The sequence below is a fragment of the Ruditapes philippinarum genome, unplaced genomic scaffold, assembly GCF_026571515.1.
Source record: "Ruditapes philippinarum isolate M1 unplaced genomic scaffold, ASM2657151v2 ctg1890_1_1_1_1, whole genome shotgun sequence".
Classification (NCBI taxonomy): Eukaryota; Metazoa; Mollusca; class Bivalvia; order Venerida; family Veneridae; genus Ruditapes; species Ruditapes philippinarum.
Genome location: NW_026858947.1, coordinates 91,921 through 111,731, shown reverse-complemented (window position 1 = coordinate 111,731; position 19,811 = coordinate 91,921). Strand labels below are relative to the sequence as shown.

Below are 19,811 nucleotides of genomic sequence, written 5' to 3'. Positions count from 1 at the left end.
TCAAAAATGTCCCAACATTTTACAGTCTACAAGCTGACAGCATTAGAGACGGACAAAGGCAAAACTATATGCCTACTAAAAAAGACATATAATTTTATTACATTAAAGCCAATTTTGTTCAAAACCTTTCATTCAAAGCTAACCAATTATTGCATTTCTTACATTTAGTTTTGTATTTTTTTAGTTACTTCTTCTTTACTGAGCTAAGTTTATTAAGGTTTAAAATATAAAATTTCCAATGAAATTCTTCAAGACTTTAATACGATATACAAATAACTTCATCATGAAACAAAAGCTGCCCCGCCGGCTAAACAACTATCTTGACACAGTGACACAATTTTTAAAAAATCCTTACGAAGTATCTGTCGAAACCTAGGGCAGGTCTAAATTACACCAGAAATAAATAACGGAAAAGCTGGGAGGTCTCGATAACAGATTTAGATAGCAGCATGTCCTTATAAATTCTGTAGAAACAATAGGAAATTTTCAGACAAATTCCAAGATAGATGGAAATGAAAAGATTTACTGTAATTCAGAAAAGTCTGAGCCGGTGATATATTTTTCCTAAACTCCGAGAATTAAAGTAACTTAAGCTTTCCTCGTTATTTCCGTGACTTTAGCATCCATCTATCATAATCTATAATACAGTAGGCAGTGAATAATTCTGATCCAAGCACATAAATCATATGAATTATTTATTGTATTTGAATATAAAACAAATCATTCAGAAAAGAATCGTTCAGACAAATCTTGCGATTTTTACCAAAATAGGCTTTGCAGACTTAATCAATAAATGAATTACTTCTAATAGAGAGTATTATCTAAGTTCATATAGGCCAATTAAATCATCATGGCTTTGCTTCGGCTACTAACTTGGAAACAGATCTGACCACAATAAATTGGTAACTGGTCAAAACTAAAGCAACTGAAGGGCTTGAATTTTTTAAAAATTCAAATAAACTGCTTGTAATTTTCTATTGTTAGCCCTTTAAATCTTTTCTTTAATTTTTACGAAGCAAGTGTTGAGAACAATATCTACACACAAAAAAATTTGATAGCAAATACTTGTTAAGAACACTCCTCTGAACCATACCTAAAAATACATCAGCAAACTGTCCGCTGCCTATTCGCTTGGTTAGTTGAACAGTTTCCTTTGATGACGTATAATCATCATCTTTCCCTCGTTCTGATGCCCACGACAATGAACGAGGCTTCCCACAAACCTGACTCAATTTACAGCACAACCCATCGGCCGATTCTGAAAAATACAATATATATATATATATATATATACTTGAAAATAATGACAATAATTCAAATAAATTTAAGACTAAGTTTGGGGGCACATCAAAAAATGTTTGTGTCATATGGCAACTTTTAAGAATAACCGGTGGAGATCGACAGGAGGTGAACCTCAGTGCATTATTCCTGACACAAGCATGCATCAGGATATGTGTCAGATACTTTCAATATACTATCCTGCAAGTGCAAGCTTCTCCTTATATGTACAGTATAGTACTATACAGTAATCCTTAATGAGATTTGAACCTTAAATGGCAAGAGACAGGTAAAATATTGTGGTTGCTTTTTATATTGCTTTTTTTTGCGATGTTGGGTTGTGCCCCATACAGACACTATCAAGGCCATATTGACATCTTGCAGCTTTATAGTGCGTTTATTTTTTTTTTTGGCAAGGAAGTGGGCATCTAAGTAAAATCACCAATCTTTGTTATATGGATATCTTCTTCATATAGGAGATTTCAACCTTTATATTTAGATTCGAACCTTTAGCTCATGAAGATTAATGATGACTATTTACCACAAAAATGTCACCAGGTGCTATTAATGCATGGATTAATAATTGCAAGAGTGAAATAATGCAAAATGTGCAATAAATTTCTAAACTGCCTACAAATCTAAAATTTTATTTCAAAGCTGTTTTTTTTACCCATGTTTATTCACTATTTTGGCATAAATTTCCTCTTTCCGCCATTAAAATACACTACTACAACAAAATTTCTAGCATTTTGAAGGTCAGAATATAAATACTGAAATAACAAAAGTTTATTAAATGTCAGAGACCAAAGTTCTCTAAATATCCGAGTCAAACTTTCCGAAATGACAGGAAGCGAAAGCGAAAAAAACAAACTACGAGACCAAGTGCTTTAAACTTATGATAATCATACCATTATAGAGGCAGAAATTTGTACGCAGATAATTGCGGGTAATTTACGAACGAGTACAGGAAATGGTTTTGAACTACAGGACAAAATACCTTTACTGTTTTCTTTTTTTTGTTGATACATTTATTTTCTCCGCTCGTTTTTTGACATTGGAATAGTAATATCCGCATGATGTGATAAATGTCAGCATGTGTTTATGTAAAATCGTAATATTTTATGAATTTCGCCCACTCCAACTTAAAACTTGAATATTAATTATTTTCTAATTAAGAATGCATACAGAATAACAACTGTTATTTCTATTTATATATAAGAAACAAAACTATTACAAATATTTCATTATTCTTTTATCTGTAACATATCTATGTATACATAACTTTCCGAGCTGACATGGAATGGATGTCGTTTGCAGGGATTACCAAAATAAATGTCAGTTTTAAACTTCAACCAAAATCTTTCACTAAGGGTCTTGTTTTGCACAGGTTGTACTGTAAGACTATAATTTCATTTTTTTCACCTTGACTTTAAAACATTGCACATGGAACAAATTTTCATTGCCAAAAATATTACAGGAATAAAAAATATTAAAAAAATATCTAGACATAATGATTCATTAGGTAGGTAAAAAGAAAAAGAGGTTATCAAATTATCAAAAGGCCTGGAAGTAAAACCAGACCTGCATTTAAAATTGTACAAGGAAATGCTGAAGGTTTTAGGCAGGTCTGTTTCCCATCATTAACCAATACTTCTGATAGCAGATCAGATTTCTAAATATAGTAACATTCAAAGGTTATATGGTACAGTCTGTATCTCAATTCCTTTTGTTTTTTTCAAAGTATACATTAATTTAAAGGAACTTCACTGAGGTCCAAAAAGCCTAAAAACATAAAAATTGAATTTCTTACGTAGATCAACTGGGGGTACAAAAGATAATGAAGAAACATACTCAGAAATAAATTGAAAATCGTATTTTTGTTCTATTCTTAGCTCAATTGCAGTGAAAAGAATTTGCAACACTTATTTCATATTTGGTCATTTTTTCACAATCAGAATGATCTGAAATTTTGCACAGGAGTTATCTGCCAATCCCAACATAAAATGGAACATTAACCTTGAAAACATATTTTACAATCCTGTCATGTCAAAAACCGTCAGTGGAGTCCCTTTAAGCAATGATTCAACTTTACTTATTCTGAACATCTGATTTACCAGTCCTTTTTAGGATTCCACAGATGTTTTTTTTTGACAGGACAGGTCTGAAAATTTCATTGTTTTGATGTTTTGCTATTACTATCAAATTCTTGAGTGCAAAATTTCAAATCGTTTTGTTTTTCTAAAAGAGTACATAATCCTAAGTGGATCACACATTTTTAGCAATTTCTTTCGAGATCAAACTTGTCAATAATCTTTAAACCCAAAGAAACCAATTTTCCTTCTGCGTTCTTTAATAAAAATATCTCTATGATTAATGGAAACACATATTTCATGAAAGGTTCTCGTTTTATATTCAACCAAAAAACGAACAAAATTTGTATGATAGCAATTAAACTGTCTCTGCTTTTATAACGAAAATCAAATTTTCTTTTGTCATTTTATATAAATCCTCACTGAGTAAAATAATTAAATGTAATTGCAGCAATTTTCTTTAGAAATGGAAAATAACGGTGACAAGAACCAAAACTGAATTTTGAAATTTTAAATCATTTTTAATCGTGACAGGTTGAAACTTTAATAACCATGTACATGATTAACTTATGAGTCAAGATTTTTGTCTGCTGTGTATTTAGTAAGTGATTCCAATATGTCTAAACACAAAAAACACACAGAAAAGAACACCCCTCCCGCCTCCCAACTTAATCAAGTGTGAACTGAAAATCTTATATATATATATTTAAGGCATAATAATTAAAGTTGAATTCAAATTTGTCTTCAGTGTTTTTCATTATAATTGAAAGAAGCATAAAAAAAGATAAAATTTTATGAATGTGACACACTGTGAAATGCTACAACTTTAATTGAAAACAAATTTGTTACTTTATTATGATCCTAGATGAAACGGATTTACTTATATAATTAATGCAAAATATCTTAGAAAATGGGCAATAGGGTAAAATACAAACTATTAAGGTCTATTAAAACAAGATTTTGAGATAGACTGATTTTTCTTACAAAGATGCCTATTTTTATATATCAAAAGGCTGTAACTCAATAAGCCACAGGCAAGAAAGACAAATTTCGGAAAAATGAAATACTTTGAACAAAATTTAATATGCCCTGTTATGTATTTAAAGAAAATTCAAAATTGGAAAGAGGAGACATGCCAGAATTAAATATGTGCTATAACATAGTCAATAACAATAATTTAGAAAAATATTATTATTATTTTTTTTTTTTTTCACAAGGCCGTTCAACAATTTATTTTTTCAAGGAAGGTGCCATAATTCTTTAATTATAGACTAGAAAAAGTCGCCCAACATACCTGAATAATGTTTAACGAGTTCGTTCAAACATCTGAATTTTCGTTTTAGCGTTATAAAATAGTACTCTATGACAGGATTGCCAGTTCTGTGAGTATATATTTTATAATGTTTCACTATGTAGCCCTGTAATTCGTCCAAGTCACGCACTGACAATGTGAGAGTATCTGAAAATATATAATTATACATGATTATTTTTCCTTTTGAGTATTAATTTGGATGTTACACGCTCATTTCTATTTTTAGCTCCGCGAACGTCTTTTTCTCTTCTTTTGAATGGAATAATTTTAGATATTTTATTAAAGAATCATCAAAGGTTCATTCATGTTGAAGTTTCATCAAAATCTACCAAGTGGTTTAGGACGAGACTTCATGTAAAAAGCTCACTTCTATTTTTAGCCTTAGCCGTCCTTTTGTTCTTCAGAATGATACAGTTTTACACCAACCTTAACAACAAATAACTAATTCTGGTAAAATGCTTGACCTCCTATTATAAGAGATTTTCATCTCAATAAAAAAGGTGAAGGAATATTGAGACCTTTTCCCAACTGACTGTATAAAATTTCGAATTTTTTATCATGAAAATTTCCAAAGATTATCATTTTCCCCCCTCCAGCTAAACTTTTTATGCATACCGGTATATTGCTATTTTTGTATGAAAAACAACATTCATTAATGTGTATCACCCTCTGAAATAAGCAAATGATTTAATAAACTGTGTAAAATTTTCCCAATTTCCTTATGGCTACCACACTCAATTTTCCCAATTTCAAAGACAAAAAGGTTGTTGCAAAAAATAACTTAAAAATGTCATGGATTGGCATTATTGTCGGTCACAGTTTATAGTATTAGTAACAGACAAACGGACACAACATCACGCAAAGACAATTATCTGCCTACTCCACCAGTCGTTTCTAGTGATTTATTACGGCTGATCAGAAAACATGGACATCTTAAGAGTTTCTATAATGAATAAAGTAACCATATAACTATTGTCTTTTAGGCACACAAATTATCCATTTACTATAATGGTCAGGCTAAGACGGACAAGCAAATTACAATAAAAACTTTTATGGAAAGCCATGAAAGCAACATGAGATACGATGGACAATCGTGTACCATTATATTCTCCTTCATTTGCAGAGATCAGCGCAAGGTTTTAAAACATTCTTTCAGCTCCATAAAAATAAGTAATTTACTTCTATTTTTCAGGCATTGTAAAGTAACTGAATTTTTCCACTTTAATCATCCTTTCAAACACACATTCTATTGGTAAATCATCATTTTTTAAAATTTTGATTTTTTTTTTTTTGTTTTGGTCAATATTTGAAATGTGGCCACCTTTTAGCTGTTCTGTGGTTATGTCTTAGATGACCCCAAATCTCCCAAGCATTTTTTCAGACTAAAGTGGGCACCCATACAGAACCACCAATTCATTCATAATTTAGTTGCAAATGCTCGATTCAACTGAGTATATACATGTATACCTGTAAAACCATAGCAAAACATACAGCTACTGTACTCCAACTTTCACAATCATGTTAAATATTTATTGGCCGTTCCTAATCAATAAAACAGAAAAATCATTCCAGGAACATACACATTGTAAAACTTGTGGATCTAAATCAATATTATCACTATTTATCAAATATAATTGTTAAATAAATTAGAATGCCCAAAACGGCAAAATTAAAATTAATGCACACTCTGCTAGATCGAATCTGCTTATAGAGGCTAGTGGTAAATGCAATGGCAAACTACTGTCAAGTGCCAATGTCCCCCGCCACCATCCCTACCCCAAGCATTGACTGTCTAACATTGACCACTGCTTACCTGGTGATGCCTCGCCTTGTCTAACCAGGAATGAACCTTTTGGATAACCAGTAGACAACAACCATTCTTCTGATGCGTTCCTGCTCACTTTACCAAAATACCAGCTGTAAAACAAAAACATAAAGATGACAATGTCGAATATCAGGGCCAAGTCACCATTTTTGGGGAAAGGGCCTCACCCTTTTCTTGGGGAAAATATGTGTGATTTTGGCATACTTTGGCATACTTAGTAATAAGGCAGTAAAATACCTTAATTCAACATCATCATTTAATTTTGTTCTAAATTCTATGGGAAATTTCAAAAGACTGGGGAATTTTGAGGACCAAACTGGGGAAAAAAAGAGGCTATTTTGGTTGGGGAAGCAGCCTATATTCGGCCTCCACAATGAAGGGTTTTTTGGCCCTGAATACATCTTTCATGTAATTTCTATATTATTTTAATATTTAGTCAACTTCGGCTTATTTTTAAACTATATAGATCAAGCCTAATTCGGATTATAATTATAAAGCTGCAGACTCGAGGAAAATAAACAAGAGGGCCATGATGGCCCTGAGGTCGCTCACCTGTATATAGGCCCCCCAACCCCCAACGTTGCAGAGCCAATTTAACCCAAGGGCTTTTATTTGCACAAACTTGGTAGACACCCATAAGAAGATGTTTCATGCTTAACATTTAAGCTCTAGCTCATTGGGCTTTTTAAAAGAAGATTTTTTTAAAGTTTTTACTATACACATATAGTTAAAAACAATGACACCCCTGGGGCCGGGCCAGTTTTGACCCCAGGGCTTTTATTTGAACAAACTTTGTAGACACTTACTAGAAGATGTTTCATGCTTAATATCTAAACTCTAGCTATTTGGGCTTTTTCAAAGAAGATTTAAAGTGTTTGCTAAACACATATAAGAAAATCAATGACCCCCGGGGCGGGGCCAATTTTGACCCCTGGGCTTGTATTTGAACAAACTTGGTAGACACCTATTAGAACATGTTTGATGCTCAATATCTTAGCCATAGCTCTTTGAGTTCTTTAAAAGAAGATTTTGTAAGTTTTTACTATATGCATATAGGGAAAATCAATGACCCCCGGGGCGGGGCCAATTTTCACCCCGGGGCTTTTATTTGAACAAACTTGGTAGACACACACTAGAAGATGTTTCATGCCAAATATCTAAGCTCTAGCTCTTTGAGTTCTTTAAAAGAAGATTTTTAAGTTTTTACTATATGCATATAGGGAAAATCAATGACCCCGGGGCGGGGCCAATTTTCACCCTAGGGCTTTTATTTGAACAAACTTGGTAGACACCCATTAGAACATGTTTCATGCTAAATATCTTAGCTCTAGCTCTTTGGGTTCTTTAAAAGAAGATTTTTTAAGTTTTTACTATATGCATATAGGGAAAATCAATGACCCCCCGGGGCGGGGCCAATTTTTGACCCCAGGGCTTTTATTTGAACAAACTTGGTAGACACTCACTAGAAGATGTATCATGCCAAATATCTAAGCTCTAGCTCTTTGAGTTCTTTAAAAGAAGATTTTTTAAGTTTTTACTATATGCATATAGGGAAGATCAATGACCCCCGGGGCGGGGCCAATTTTCACCCTATGGCTTTTATTTGAACAAACTTGGTAGACACCCATTAGAACATGTTTCATGCTAAATATCTTAGCTCTAGCTCTTTGGGTTCTTTAAAAGAAGATTTTTTAAGTTTTTACTATATGCATATAGGGAAAATCAATGACCCCCCGGGGCGGGGCCAATTTTGACCCCAGGGCTTTTATTTGAACAAACTTGGTAGACACTCACTAGAAGATGTTTCATGCCAAATATCTAAGCTCTAGCTCTTATGGTTTTTTAGAAGATGATATTTAAAGTTTTTTCCTTTCGGTTGCCATGGCAACCAGAGTTTTGCATGGAATTAAATTCTTTGAACAATTTTTAAAGGTGACCACCAAAGGAACATTCCTGTGATTTTTGGATGAAATTGGCTTAGTGGTTTATGAGGAGATGTCATTTAAAGTAAAAGTTTACGGACGAACGGACGGACGACGGACGGACGGACGCTGGACGAAAAGCGATCACAAAAGCTCACCCTGTCACTTTGTGACAGGTGAGCTAAAAATTCAAATTTAAATTAAATACATGTTCAGGAATAAACAATAATAGACAGTGCAAGATGTTATAAATGCACAACAAATATGGTCGCTTTCCTGGAATCCCAGTGAACTCAATACATGTATTATAAACTTAAAGTAAATTCTAACTAGAGTGTTTTTAAAAGCATTTCTGATCTTATAAAAAAAAATGTTGAGTTCCTAACAAAATGATATCTCCATTATAAATCTGTTAATAATTAACATTGAATAATTGCTAGTTTCCCTGAATTTTGACAATCTGACCTTGAATGACAGGTAAATTTCAGGTTTGATAGTCAAGGCCATTCAGGGGTCATGGTCAGTCATTTTTCAATAAAATTATATCAAGCTGCCTTTCAAAGTAGTCCTATAACATAAGATGTTTCCGTAAGTACTACATATTATCTAAGTAGTTATAACAGAAGTTATTTTGGAATAACATACTTACAAGCAATAATCAATCAAAATACTGGGGAGAAAAAAAAACAAACAAAAAGAGAAAAAAGAACCTACTCGTATTGTTTCAACTTCTCCTCTAAAGGTGTAGGTGGGGCTAGGCTTCTAGGTGGGGAAAGATGTTGCTGGTATGGATCCTGCCATACCTGGACATCATCGTCCTCTTCTAAAGTATCCGACAAACTCAACAGTAAGAAATTGTCCTGAAACTGATCTATCCCTCCGTCAGGGATGCGAATATCCTTGCGACACATTGGACACGGGAAGAAACCGGGTCGATGCCCAGTGTGACGTCTTACATAGTCCTGTAGACAGTGTTTACAGAAGCTGTGAAGACACGGTAGAGCTTTCGGACGCTGGTAGGGTTCTAGGCATATCTTACACGACAAGAACTCTTCTTGTAACTTTTCCTTTAGACTGGACCTACCGTTATGGGACCTTGCCATATTTAGCCATTCTGAAAATAGAAAAAGAATAAAATCAGTATTTCTTTTTTCTCCCTTTTTTGGGTACAGGTACAATCTGGACTTTTTTCTCTCCAGTTTTTAGTGAAATAAGGTAAATTGATGGAGAAGGGGTTGGGTTGGGTGCGGGTGGTTGAGAATGGTAAGCTGGTAGGTTTATTATATGAAGTTATTAACAAATCACAATTTTGGGAAAGGCATGGCATTAGGATCATATCTGTTTACTGTATAATTTAAAAGAACAGAAAAATACAGTTTATTCAACTTATGATTTTTTCGCTCTTTTTCTTTTTATCTTCCATCAAAGTAATAGAAAATGTTTTTTCTAAGAAATATTAACATACTATAATTATGTGATTGTTTTTGTAACAAACTTTACTCTTCTTACACCAAAATTATCTACAATTTAATATCTACAATATGGTTAAGTTATTTGTTTTACTACTCGAGTACAATTTTCACAGAATTTTCTGAAAGCAGAGAGATAAAAAAACAAACTCCTCATGAAAATTGAACAACAAAAACCCTAAAAGTGTGGAAACCAAAATGCTTTGAAATCTACCTGGAATTTTATCTATTTTTTTTCCATATCTCAACAATCAAGTTTAACTACTGCTCCAGTTTCTATTTTTAACTTCATTAACTTAATAACTCATTAAATTCCATCCATACCTTGTAACTCACATGTTTTAATCGCAATACTTTCTTAATTCCATATTTCAAGAATTTTCTTTATAAACAGATAAGGAATGCCCAAAGAAAGCTACCAATTAAAATCTTAAAACTTTTTTTCTGCATTCAATCTTGCTACATACTGCGAGTGAAAAAACGGCTAGCCAAATGAACATGTGTTTACCGGCAGATTTTCAGACTTCAATATACATGAAACAAAATGTTTCGGAAATTAGAACCAGACATTCTTAACAAGTGGTGATTAAAGTCAGGCAACGGGCTACCCTCTGCTACACTTAAAACACTAAAAGATGAGTATAAATGCATGTGTAGACAAAATAGTTAAACCAAAATTGCTGTTATATTTTTTATGGTGAACCGGTTTATTACATTACTTTAAAATAAAATCCGAGGAATTTACTGAAAGGTGAAAAAGGGAAAAGGAGAGGTCATGCCCAGAGCACTTGGCCAATAAATTAAAAATATCTGGCTGCATTGACTGCTTTAAAAAAAATTTCCCTACATCCATCTATTAGTTAACTGAAAGAGTGTTCATTTATAATTCTGTCAGACTGCTACAATCTATTAATTTTTACATCCTCTCGGCACAATTCAAAAAGCTCTAAAAAATCAAAATTGTGCTATGAACTTTTTACCTTAGTTTTACCTACCTACCTAGGTTTTCTCAGAATCGATTTCCTTAATAATCTCCTCATATTCAATCAAGCTTGCCAGGTTCATATAATCGCATAAATTCTTATGTTAATAAGTTATTCAACTTAAAATTCCAAGTTTATTTTCAAAAGTGTAATTACAGCAGAATTGCATTCTTAAACCATATTGCAATTCTGAGGTTTGATTGGATTACACCTATTGGTGTAATATCTAACAATATTTTTTCCCCTATTTTTTATGACAGGTAAAGTTTTAGTGATATTTCACCTCATATCAAATAGAATTTTTGTTTAAAATTATGAGATTTCCCAAAAACTGAATTTACACTAGCTTTTTACTTTCCAAATTTGAAATTTTAACAATAAATTTCCCAAAATTAAGGGGCTCAGACCTTTTCCAATTAATTAAGAAAAACCACTGTGTTTTATAAACATAAAAAATAATTAAAAATTAGAAGAAAAAAATTGCTTAAAAAATGTTTAAAAAGCAGGAATTGTTTCATTTGATAATGAATCTGAAATGGACAATTCTTTCATCACTTTATTGTTTTCATATAAAAATCCATTAAAACTTGAAGAATGCATTAATATTACTGGCCATTCATCCTCTGTTTAACATGTATTTTCATGGAAAAACAGCAATTTTAAGAAATTTCAGGTGATATTATGAATTAATATGAAAAACACATGACTTGTCTTGCCCAACAAAACTTATTTTACAATTCAATTTCTTACAAGTTTCAAAAAATCTTTACATCTTCAAAAAACATGTCTCCCCCAAACAGAGACCTCATAAAGTTTTATATCACATGTACCCTATTAATTAATTCTGTTTGTACAAAACATGCATGGAAAACTGTCAACAACATTATTTTATTTATAAACAAACCTTTTCTAGAGGCATAAATCTTATCCCAACTCTTTACTAAAGCCCCGTCGGTCCTCCCAGAAGTGGGCGTGCAGGGAGGAGGTCCATCAGGGGCTGGAGATCGTGAACAACCCGTCATCGGCCCTAACATCTGAACTGACCTAACGTTCATAGAATCTAATCTTACAACTCCCGAACATAGTTTCAATCTTTCACTCTCACACTGGGAGCAAGTTAATTTTTCTGCCGACTTTCCTTTCAATTTTGACGAGGATAAATTGCCTCTATTAACGTTACAACTGCAAGCAGTGACATGGTCACATTTATTTTGCATTTTGTCCATATCACCCATGGACATAGAGGTAGTTAGTGGTTTTCCGAAGTTTGTCACGTTTCCGGTTAACCTCCCACACTTGTCAACAGATTTACCTCGGTTTCTATAGTTTGTGAATCTCATAGTCAAACTTCTACCTACGGAAACTTTACGTTTTTCTTTATTTTCACCACCACTTTTCTCCATGATCATTCAAAGATAATCCCTATAAATCCATTAAAAAATAAAACATAAATTTTTCATTCAAATTCCCTGCTGCACACAAAAAAAAACAGCATTAAATTCCCAAAAGCCAATATAATTCTTTTAAAATATTCAAAAGACACTCAGAAAACATTTACTCCAGTTTTTCTTGAACGTTTTATGTCGTTTATAATCCACTAAGCTACTGTTTTCAATAACATGAATAATATGTTTCAATTTACCGCAAATTTCTAAGCAAGGAAGGCAATTATCTTGCAATTCTTCTCGTAAACAACCCTTCGCCTTGCAATTTTGCCCTAATTCAGTAATTCGCAGGCTCTATTCTGTGAATTCCCATACACATTTTCAGCATTTGATACAAAAATCCTGTGCAAACTCAATTACCGAGGCCCCGAGGGAGGTATAATATAAAATCGGCACATGGTCTCTGTAAACCGATAGCTTTTCTGTGACATTTTCCCTCGTGACATTTTCAGTCTACTAGTTATAGACTTATAATCAATAATTCCTAGCTTGTAAAATACATGCAATAATCAATTAGAAGTTGACTGTTACAAATAAATAGTTTCAGCTCCTGAATAATTTCTCAGTTAAATTTATTTCCTATTTTTACTGATATCAAATTGAAAAAAAAAATATCCTATACTTTTTCATGTTATTTTAATTTTCTATAAAATGCAAAGAAATTATTTGGCATACTTAAACTATAACATCGCAACATTTCAATTCCAGAGAGAAAACAAAACGTAACTTCTGAACAATAATTAATATTAATTTCTCAATAATCCACAAAGGTGCTTAGAATTTCAGTCTCTAAGTTAACCTATCACAAACACATCTTTTCAATTTGATTTTATTCCAAAAACAAAAAATTATATATTTTTCTTTCTAAATTTGAAAAAAAAAATGTATTTCACAAAATCCGAAACGAACACTTCACTACCGGTATAACTTGGCAGAGCAGCTTACTTTGATTTTTCTCTCCGGCATACTTCAACAAAATTCCTGGCTCTTGTGTTTTATTAATGAATGAATAGATGATTGAGGTCAGGGCTAAAACTTTGCCAGAATCTATAATCAGGTAATTATCATCATCATCATCTAGATTTTATAAAGATATACACAGCATATGCTACACAGCTTCCTATCTTCAGGGAACGTAAACGGCTGGATTGTACACTCCTTATTTTTTTTCTTTTTCCTTCACTTTTTTATACTGTTTCTTTTTTACAATGTTAGGCCTTGCTTAAAAAATTATTACATCTTTTTTCTAACAACTATATATATTGTAATCAAACTAATGATAAAATAATTAATTTTACAACCAACAAAATTGAAACAAATTAGTAGTCTATTCAGTTTAATTCAGATGTGTTTGCTTCCTTTAATCCTTCAGGAACTCTGCATAGAATATCTTTATTTTTTCAAGAAATATATATTGGATCATGGATCAGCATTTTAGCACTTTTTACAACTAAAAATAATCTATTTAAAAAAAAAAAAAAAAAAAAAAAAAAAAAATGATGAAAAGAAAACCAGTTAAGGATAAAAAGTACACTTGAGGTTGAACTTGGACCACACACTAAAATTTACTTATCTAAAAAATCATTCTTAAGTATCATTTTGATTTTGAAATTTAATAGTGCCCCTTATTTTTACTTTTTTTATTAATTTAATTTACTATAATGTATTATGAATCTGTGGTTAACACTCTGTTACATACTTTGTTACATACGACTAAACTTTAGTCTGTTCAATGGAAATGCCTTAATTTGAATTTATGCACTATAAACAAACAATTTTTACACTATCGGCCTTTATGTAAAGAGGAGGACGTCTTAAAGGTAAGCCAGGCTACATGACTGTTTCAGCCAGGTTAATTAACATAAATATGAATGGAAAAACTATGTTACTTACAGTATGGTTTCAGGCCCTGCGTATTTAATTAGAATACATTAATAAAACTTGTACAGAAAGCATAAAATAAAAATATCCTTGTTTCAAAATTTGGCACAGTATCATGAACATGGCAAATCTGCGTAAATTTAGTAGTTTAAATACTATTTCACTAGTTTTTATGATTTTTAAGCATTGGCAGAGGGGAAGAAAAACAATTGTGGCACAGGGGTAAAATTACAAATAAATCTCTGTATTTCTTAACATGAAACTTAATCGAGACATCTTTTTCTGAGCAGGAAAATGTATATATATTTTGTATAATTCAGGAAAGAAGTATCAGAAAGCCAGATGGTTTATTAAACAATTTCATTGCAGAAATTTTTTTTTTAAAGAATAACTTCGCCATCAGGTCAGACACAAGTGTGTAAACTTCCGCTAAGAGAATAAAAAAAAAAAATAATTAGAAGACGAACAAGAAAAAGATGCTAATACTTCAACAAAGCCAGTTCAATATAGATAATTAGAAACATCTCCAAAACACCCCCAATCCTTCCGCAAACATCCCAAACAGATAAAAAACACAATCTTTTTCATCCTATTAGTAAGACACCCTTACTACAGAAACAGCAGATTTTTCCTATTTCACTAATTAATACCAAACAAAGTTAATCATATATTTTTCTTCCAACCCGGAAGTTCAACATCTGTCAGTTTTACTATGTACGTGCTGCTTTCAGTCCATTGAAAATCATTCTTAACAAAAACTGTCATGTTTTATCATGCATTTTATACTCCCCCATTCATTAAATATTGTTATATAAAATAAAATTTTATGCGCCGAAATATCATTTTTCTTTGTTTCTGTACTTTTTGCTCTAAATATTAAAGGGATCTCTTGAAGATCTATTTTGCTTTCATGACAAAGACACCTTTTCTTGATTTAGGAGTATTTCTCTATTATTCCTCAACCACTTAAGAGGGGATTACAACTGGGGAATAAGCACAATAAAAGACACTCAAAACTCACAAAACAATAATCAAAATAAGTCTTTTTAATCATCCGAGGAAAGGACCTCAAGCATGTCAGACAGCTCTGCAAGGATGTCATAAAAAGAAAAGCCCATATCTTTTAATCACAAAATCTCATATCTTTTAATCATTTGATTCTTGGTATCTTTTTAATTATTGGACTCCCCTTCCACTTTTTAATATTGCATTTCACATAATTTTACATGTCCCTTTAATTATTGGACTTTCTCAGTGTAGTATTTTCAATTATTGGAACCCTGCACTATTTTAAATTATTGGACTCCCTATACCACTTCAAATTGTAAGACTCTATACTTTTAATTATTGGACTTCTGGTATACTTTCAATTATTGGACTCACCATTGAATTTCAATAATTGGACTCCCCATATACTTACAATTATTGGACTCTTGCAATTTTTGATATTACTGGACTCAAATTTCAGTTATTTGACTCTCCATATACCTTCAATTATTGAACTCCCTGTATTATTTTAACTATTGGACTTCCCATTTACTTTCAATTATAGGACTCCTGCACAACATTTTATTATTGGACTCCCATACTATTTTCATTTATTGGACATCCCATATACTTTCAATTATTGGACTTCCCATGAATACTTTCAATTATTGGATTTCCCATATACTTTCAATTATTGGACTCATAATCGCTAGCCTTCCTTGCTTAGTAAGCTACACTCCTACAGTACTTTTGATCCATATTAAACATTAGACATTGAAAACATAAATCTAACAGAGAGCAGATAGGAATGCACTTCACTTTCAAGTATAAAATAATAAAACAAAAACCAACATGCAATTCAAACTGTCCAAATCAACCAGAAATTCTCAAATCTGCTGAGCTTACACAATTAGAATAATTATGCAAGTGTGAAGGTCAAGTTTCGAGCATTTTTTCTCTTTTTCTCAAAGTATTTTATTTTAATATCCAATATCACATTGCAATGATCCTATCACTTGGCAAATCATCTGTTAATCCAGATAAATCCATTAAACATCACTAATCACACTGGAGAAGAGTAAAATTTCCATACATTTCTAACATTCTCAAAGATAAAAGAGAGAAACAACAAAAAAAATCCTAGTAGCTTTCAGCTTGAAATATTTAATAAGCTATAACTTCTTTGAGAGAATGCTTCAATTTCAAACTACAATCCTCAAAATTCATGCGATATTTCTCAAGGTATTGCCTCAGGAAGATGTTCCAATCAACCTCTGTTATGTTTGAATGGTTTCCAAATTTTTCATGAGTACAAATAGACAACAGGAAGCCCTGGTTTTAAGATGTTTTATTAATGGAGGAGATTCATAGAGTGCACTAGTTATATCGTTAATTACTGTGTTAAATACTATTTGCCTTTCTTTTCTTTTTTCTCTCGGAAATAACCGCAAGGAATGCCTATGAAGAGCACATGAATGAAGTATGGGATTTGGCCATTAATAAATTCATTATGACAACATTCTGGACTTTTGCAGTGGAAGTCAGTTTTCTTCGAAAACAATTTGTATACAAGAATGATAACCATTGTACCGAAGCAACCATTATACATATTTTTCTTTTTTTTTCTTAAATAATTATAATGAAATGAAAAAAAATATATGCTGCTATCTGAAGTTGGGTTTTAACTTTTAGCAATGATTTTGTGCATGTGCCATTTCCTTTCAAGTAAATATATACAAACAAACATTGTATTTCTTTCATATGATATCTATAGAAGTGTTCTTTTCAAAAAATTTAAAACATTTTGCAGCAGAAATAAACATATAGCTTTACACAATCATGTTAATGGTAATTATTTTGTCTGAAAAGGTCATGTAAGGTGACATTCCCACTTTTAAAAGTGAAAGAGGAAAACCTCTGACCTCTCTGTGTACATTATTTTAGTCACAGACTGTACTGTGAACCACCAGCTGGCTTGATAACTGAATCATGTAAAAGCATCTGGGAAGTCCAAACAGGATCTGAGCAGACAATAAGTAATTAAGTCAGTAGTGCAAGTGAATCAAACTCACAGAGGTTCCTACTTTTATGATGTAAAGATAAGACAATGTTTACTAAACCTTGGGTACCGCTAACCCTTAACCTGCTGGAACTGAAAGTAACTAGCCTTTGCCACCAGTATAGAGCCAGGCCAGTCTGCACCTGAACCATGAAGTCTCACCCGGCTCTATACCGGCTCTATACCGTTTATGGTAGTTCAATTTTTTTTATTATAAATTAAAATGCCTACAACTTTGAATGGACTTTCAAATTCAAATCTCAGTAAAATTCTGCAGCTTATGAGCTAAAATTGTGGCAAAAATTAAATTCCAATGTACATGCTTTTGACCATGTCATTTAATCATTGAAAAATAAGATAGTTGTTTATTTGGTACTTAGCTTATTATCAGTGTCTTAACTTCCAACTTGAATAAATGCAACTGAATTACAAAAAATTAATAATATTTCTTGAGGAGTGTTTTCAGAAATAAAATTACATGATTGCATGTGACAGAAAATTAGTTGAAACTAATTATCCTTTACCATCCTGGTCAGTGGTTTTTCTCACTTAATTTAAAAGAAGCCTATTTGGTAAAAAATTATTGCTAAAATTGCTAATTTGAAAATTAAAAAACTGGTATAAGTTCACATGTTTGGGAAAACTGCAAGATTTCGGAGGGAGGAGTCTTTTTTAAAGGCCTCTGTTTTATAAGGTGAAACATTTTGATTGGCAAGAGGCCTTTTATAGACCCCTGTTATAATTAATTAAGGTAAAAAATCATTGCCTGGTTTATTTCATGAAGAATTTGGCTCTTGATTTAAATTTTGTAAACTATCCATCTTTAGTTCTCAGGTATGAACTTTAATATTGAGATCCTAAATTTGAGAGCAGCAATTATTTTAACAAGTTTAAGGTCAAGTCAGATTGTATAGGTTCTTACAGACTTCCCTGACATTATACTGGCAACAGCTGGCACAGGACAGAGACAGCCTGGAATATGAGTATCTGACACTGATAATAATACCGGTACAACAATGGTATTGAAATTCCAGTTAATCAGACCTATAGAATATGCTTCAACAAATCTGGCAAGAAGTAGTAACACATTTTTTTAGAAAAATAATATCTCGGTTAAATTCACATCAATTGGCATGATATATACACCATCCAACTATTTTTTTTCATTTTTCATTAATAACTATTTAAAATCTGCCAATAGTTTTATTCAGGAAATATCAGAACATTTCTCTAATTGACTCTGCCAAAGTATTTATCAAAATCTGTTGTCATGCTTTTGCTTGCCGCAAGATTTAATTTCTTGGAAGTCATTTTTTTGTTTTAGTTAAATCACCTGCTCTAACGGGGATCGGTGCCAGCAGCCTGTATCTTGTTGATGAATGAAAGATCTAGAATCAACCCGGCAGAGAGCAGCTGTAGACAGGAAAGAACTTCTTTATGTTTTAAGTTTAATCACCTGCTGTGGGGACTGTGCCAGTTTGTATAGGAGATTTTAAATATTCACCCTATCTAACCGTCAATGTCGACAATAATAGTCATAGATAATACAATACAGGGATAGCGATATCAAAATATTTCATACCGCAGCTGGTTATTTCAACTAAATCACCCTCCCCCCTGTGAACTTGCATATGTAACAAACAGAAAGTGAAATGAATTGTTTGTATGTATTTGACAATAAAATCCAAAATATTGATAAGTTCAAATAGTGTCAGTGTAATTCTCACAATATTCTAAAGTTCAGAGAAATTTATGTTGGAGCTGTGGCCTAGTGATTAGGGTGTCGGCCTCTCAATCCAGGGATCATGGGTTTGAGCCCTGATCGGGTCATGACCATGTTTCTTAATATAACTTCAGTACTGGTTGGTTCCAGGAAACGGAGTCGAAAGTGATTAATATCAAGAACCAAGAACTTGTTTCACAATCGACCTTAAATATTTTTAATTTAAATCATACTTGACTTATAGAGACTTATATACAAGTATCAATAGCTTTCACTCTTAAACTTTACAAAGTGACTTCAGTATGGGCCAGCTTTCACTTCTGTGCAGTCTTGCCAGGCTGGTAGCTTAATTTTTGAATTTTTAATATTGAAATCACTGAATTTTCAAATGGATCGTTCCAAATTCAAAGCTAAGCAAATCCATTACCTAAAATCAGCAGGTAGGTGAAGCATTCAATAATCAAGTCGTTTGTATTACCACTAGCACGAATATGATCACTTCCTGTGTAAGATTATCCGGGGTGATAACATATCAAACTCATCAATGAAGATGTATTCTGCCTATTTACAATTTGGCAACAAATCTATACCACTCTGTGTGGCATTCTTGACTTTCTGGTAGAATTTCAAGACTTCTTGCCAAAACCTGGCTCTGCGATTAAAGTACATATTAACCTGCACTTCCAACTCAAATGAAAATGGAGCAGAACAGCTTGAAATGCATATTAATAATAACCGTTCACACTGGTATATCAATCTGAATGATTAGATGCTGTGAAACTTATCTTAATGAAACAAATTCCTTTACTGAGCCATCAGCATGCTAGCTGCTACTGA

The 19,811-nt window shown here is 32.3% G+C and overlaps 1 protein-coding gene across 3 annotated transcripts in view; it reads right to left on the bottom strand.

Annotated features, from left to right (window-relative positions):
• Positions 1-1,103: 1,103 nt before the first annotated feature.
• Positions 1,104-19,811, bottom strand: part of LOC132754751 (tyrosine-protein kinase SRK3-like) — a gene marked incomplete at its 3' end in the record, with an annotated part of 64,172 nt that continues 45,464 nt past the window's right edge. For 2 of the 3 annotated variants that reach the window (XM_060745439.1, XM_060745440.1), the window contains 4 exon segments: positions 1,104-1,258; positions 4,663-4,827; positions 6,494-6,597; positions 9,142-9,541. In XM_060745439.1, coding sequence (XP_060601422.1) covers positions 1,104-1,258; positions 4,663-4,827; positions 6,494-6,597; positions 9,142-9,541 — 824 coding nt within the window. 3 annotated transcript variants of the gene reach the window in all.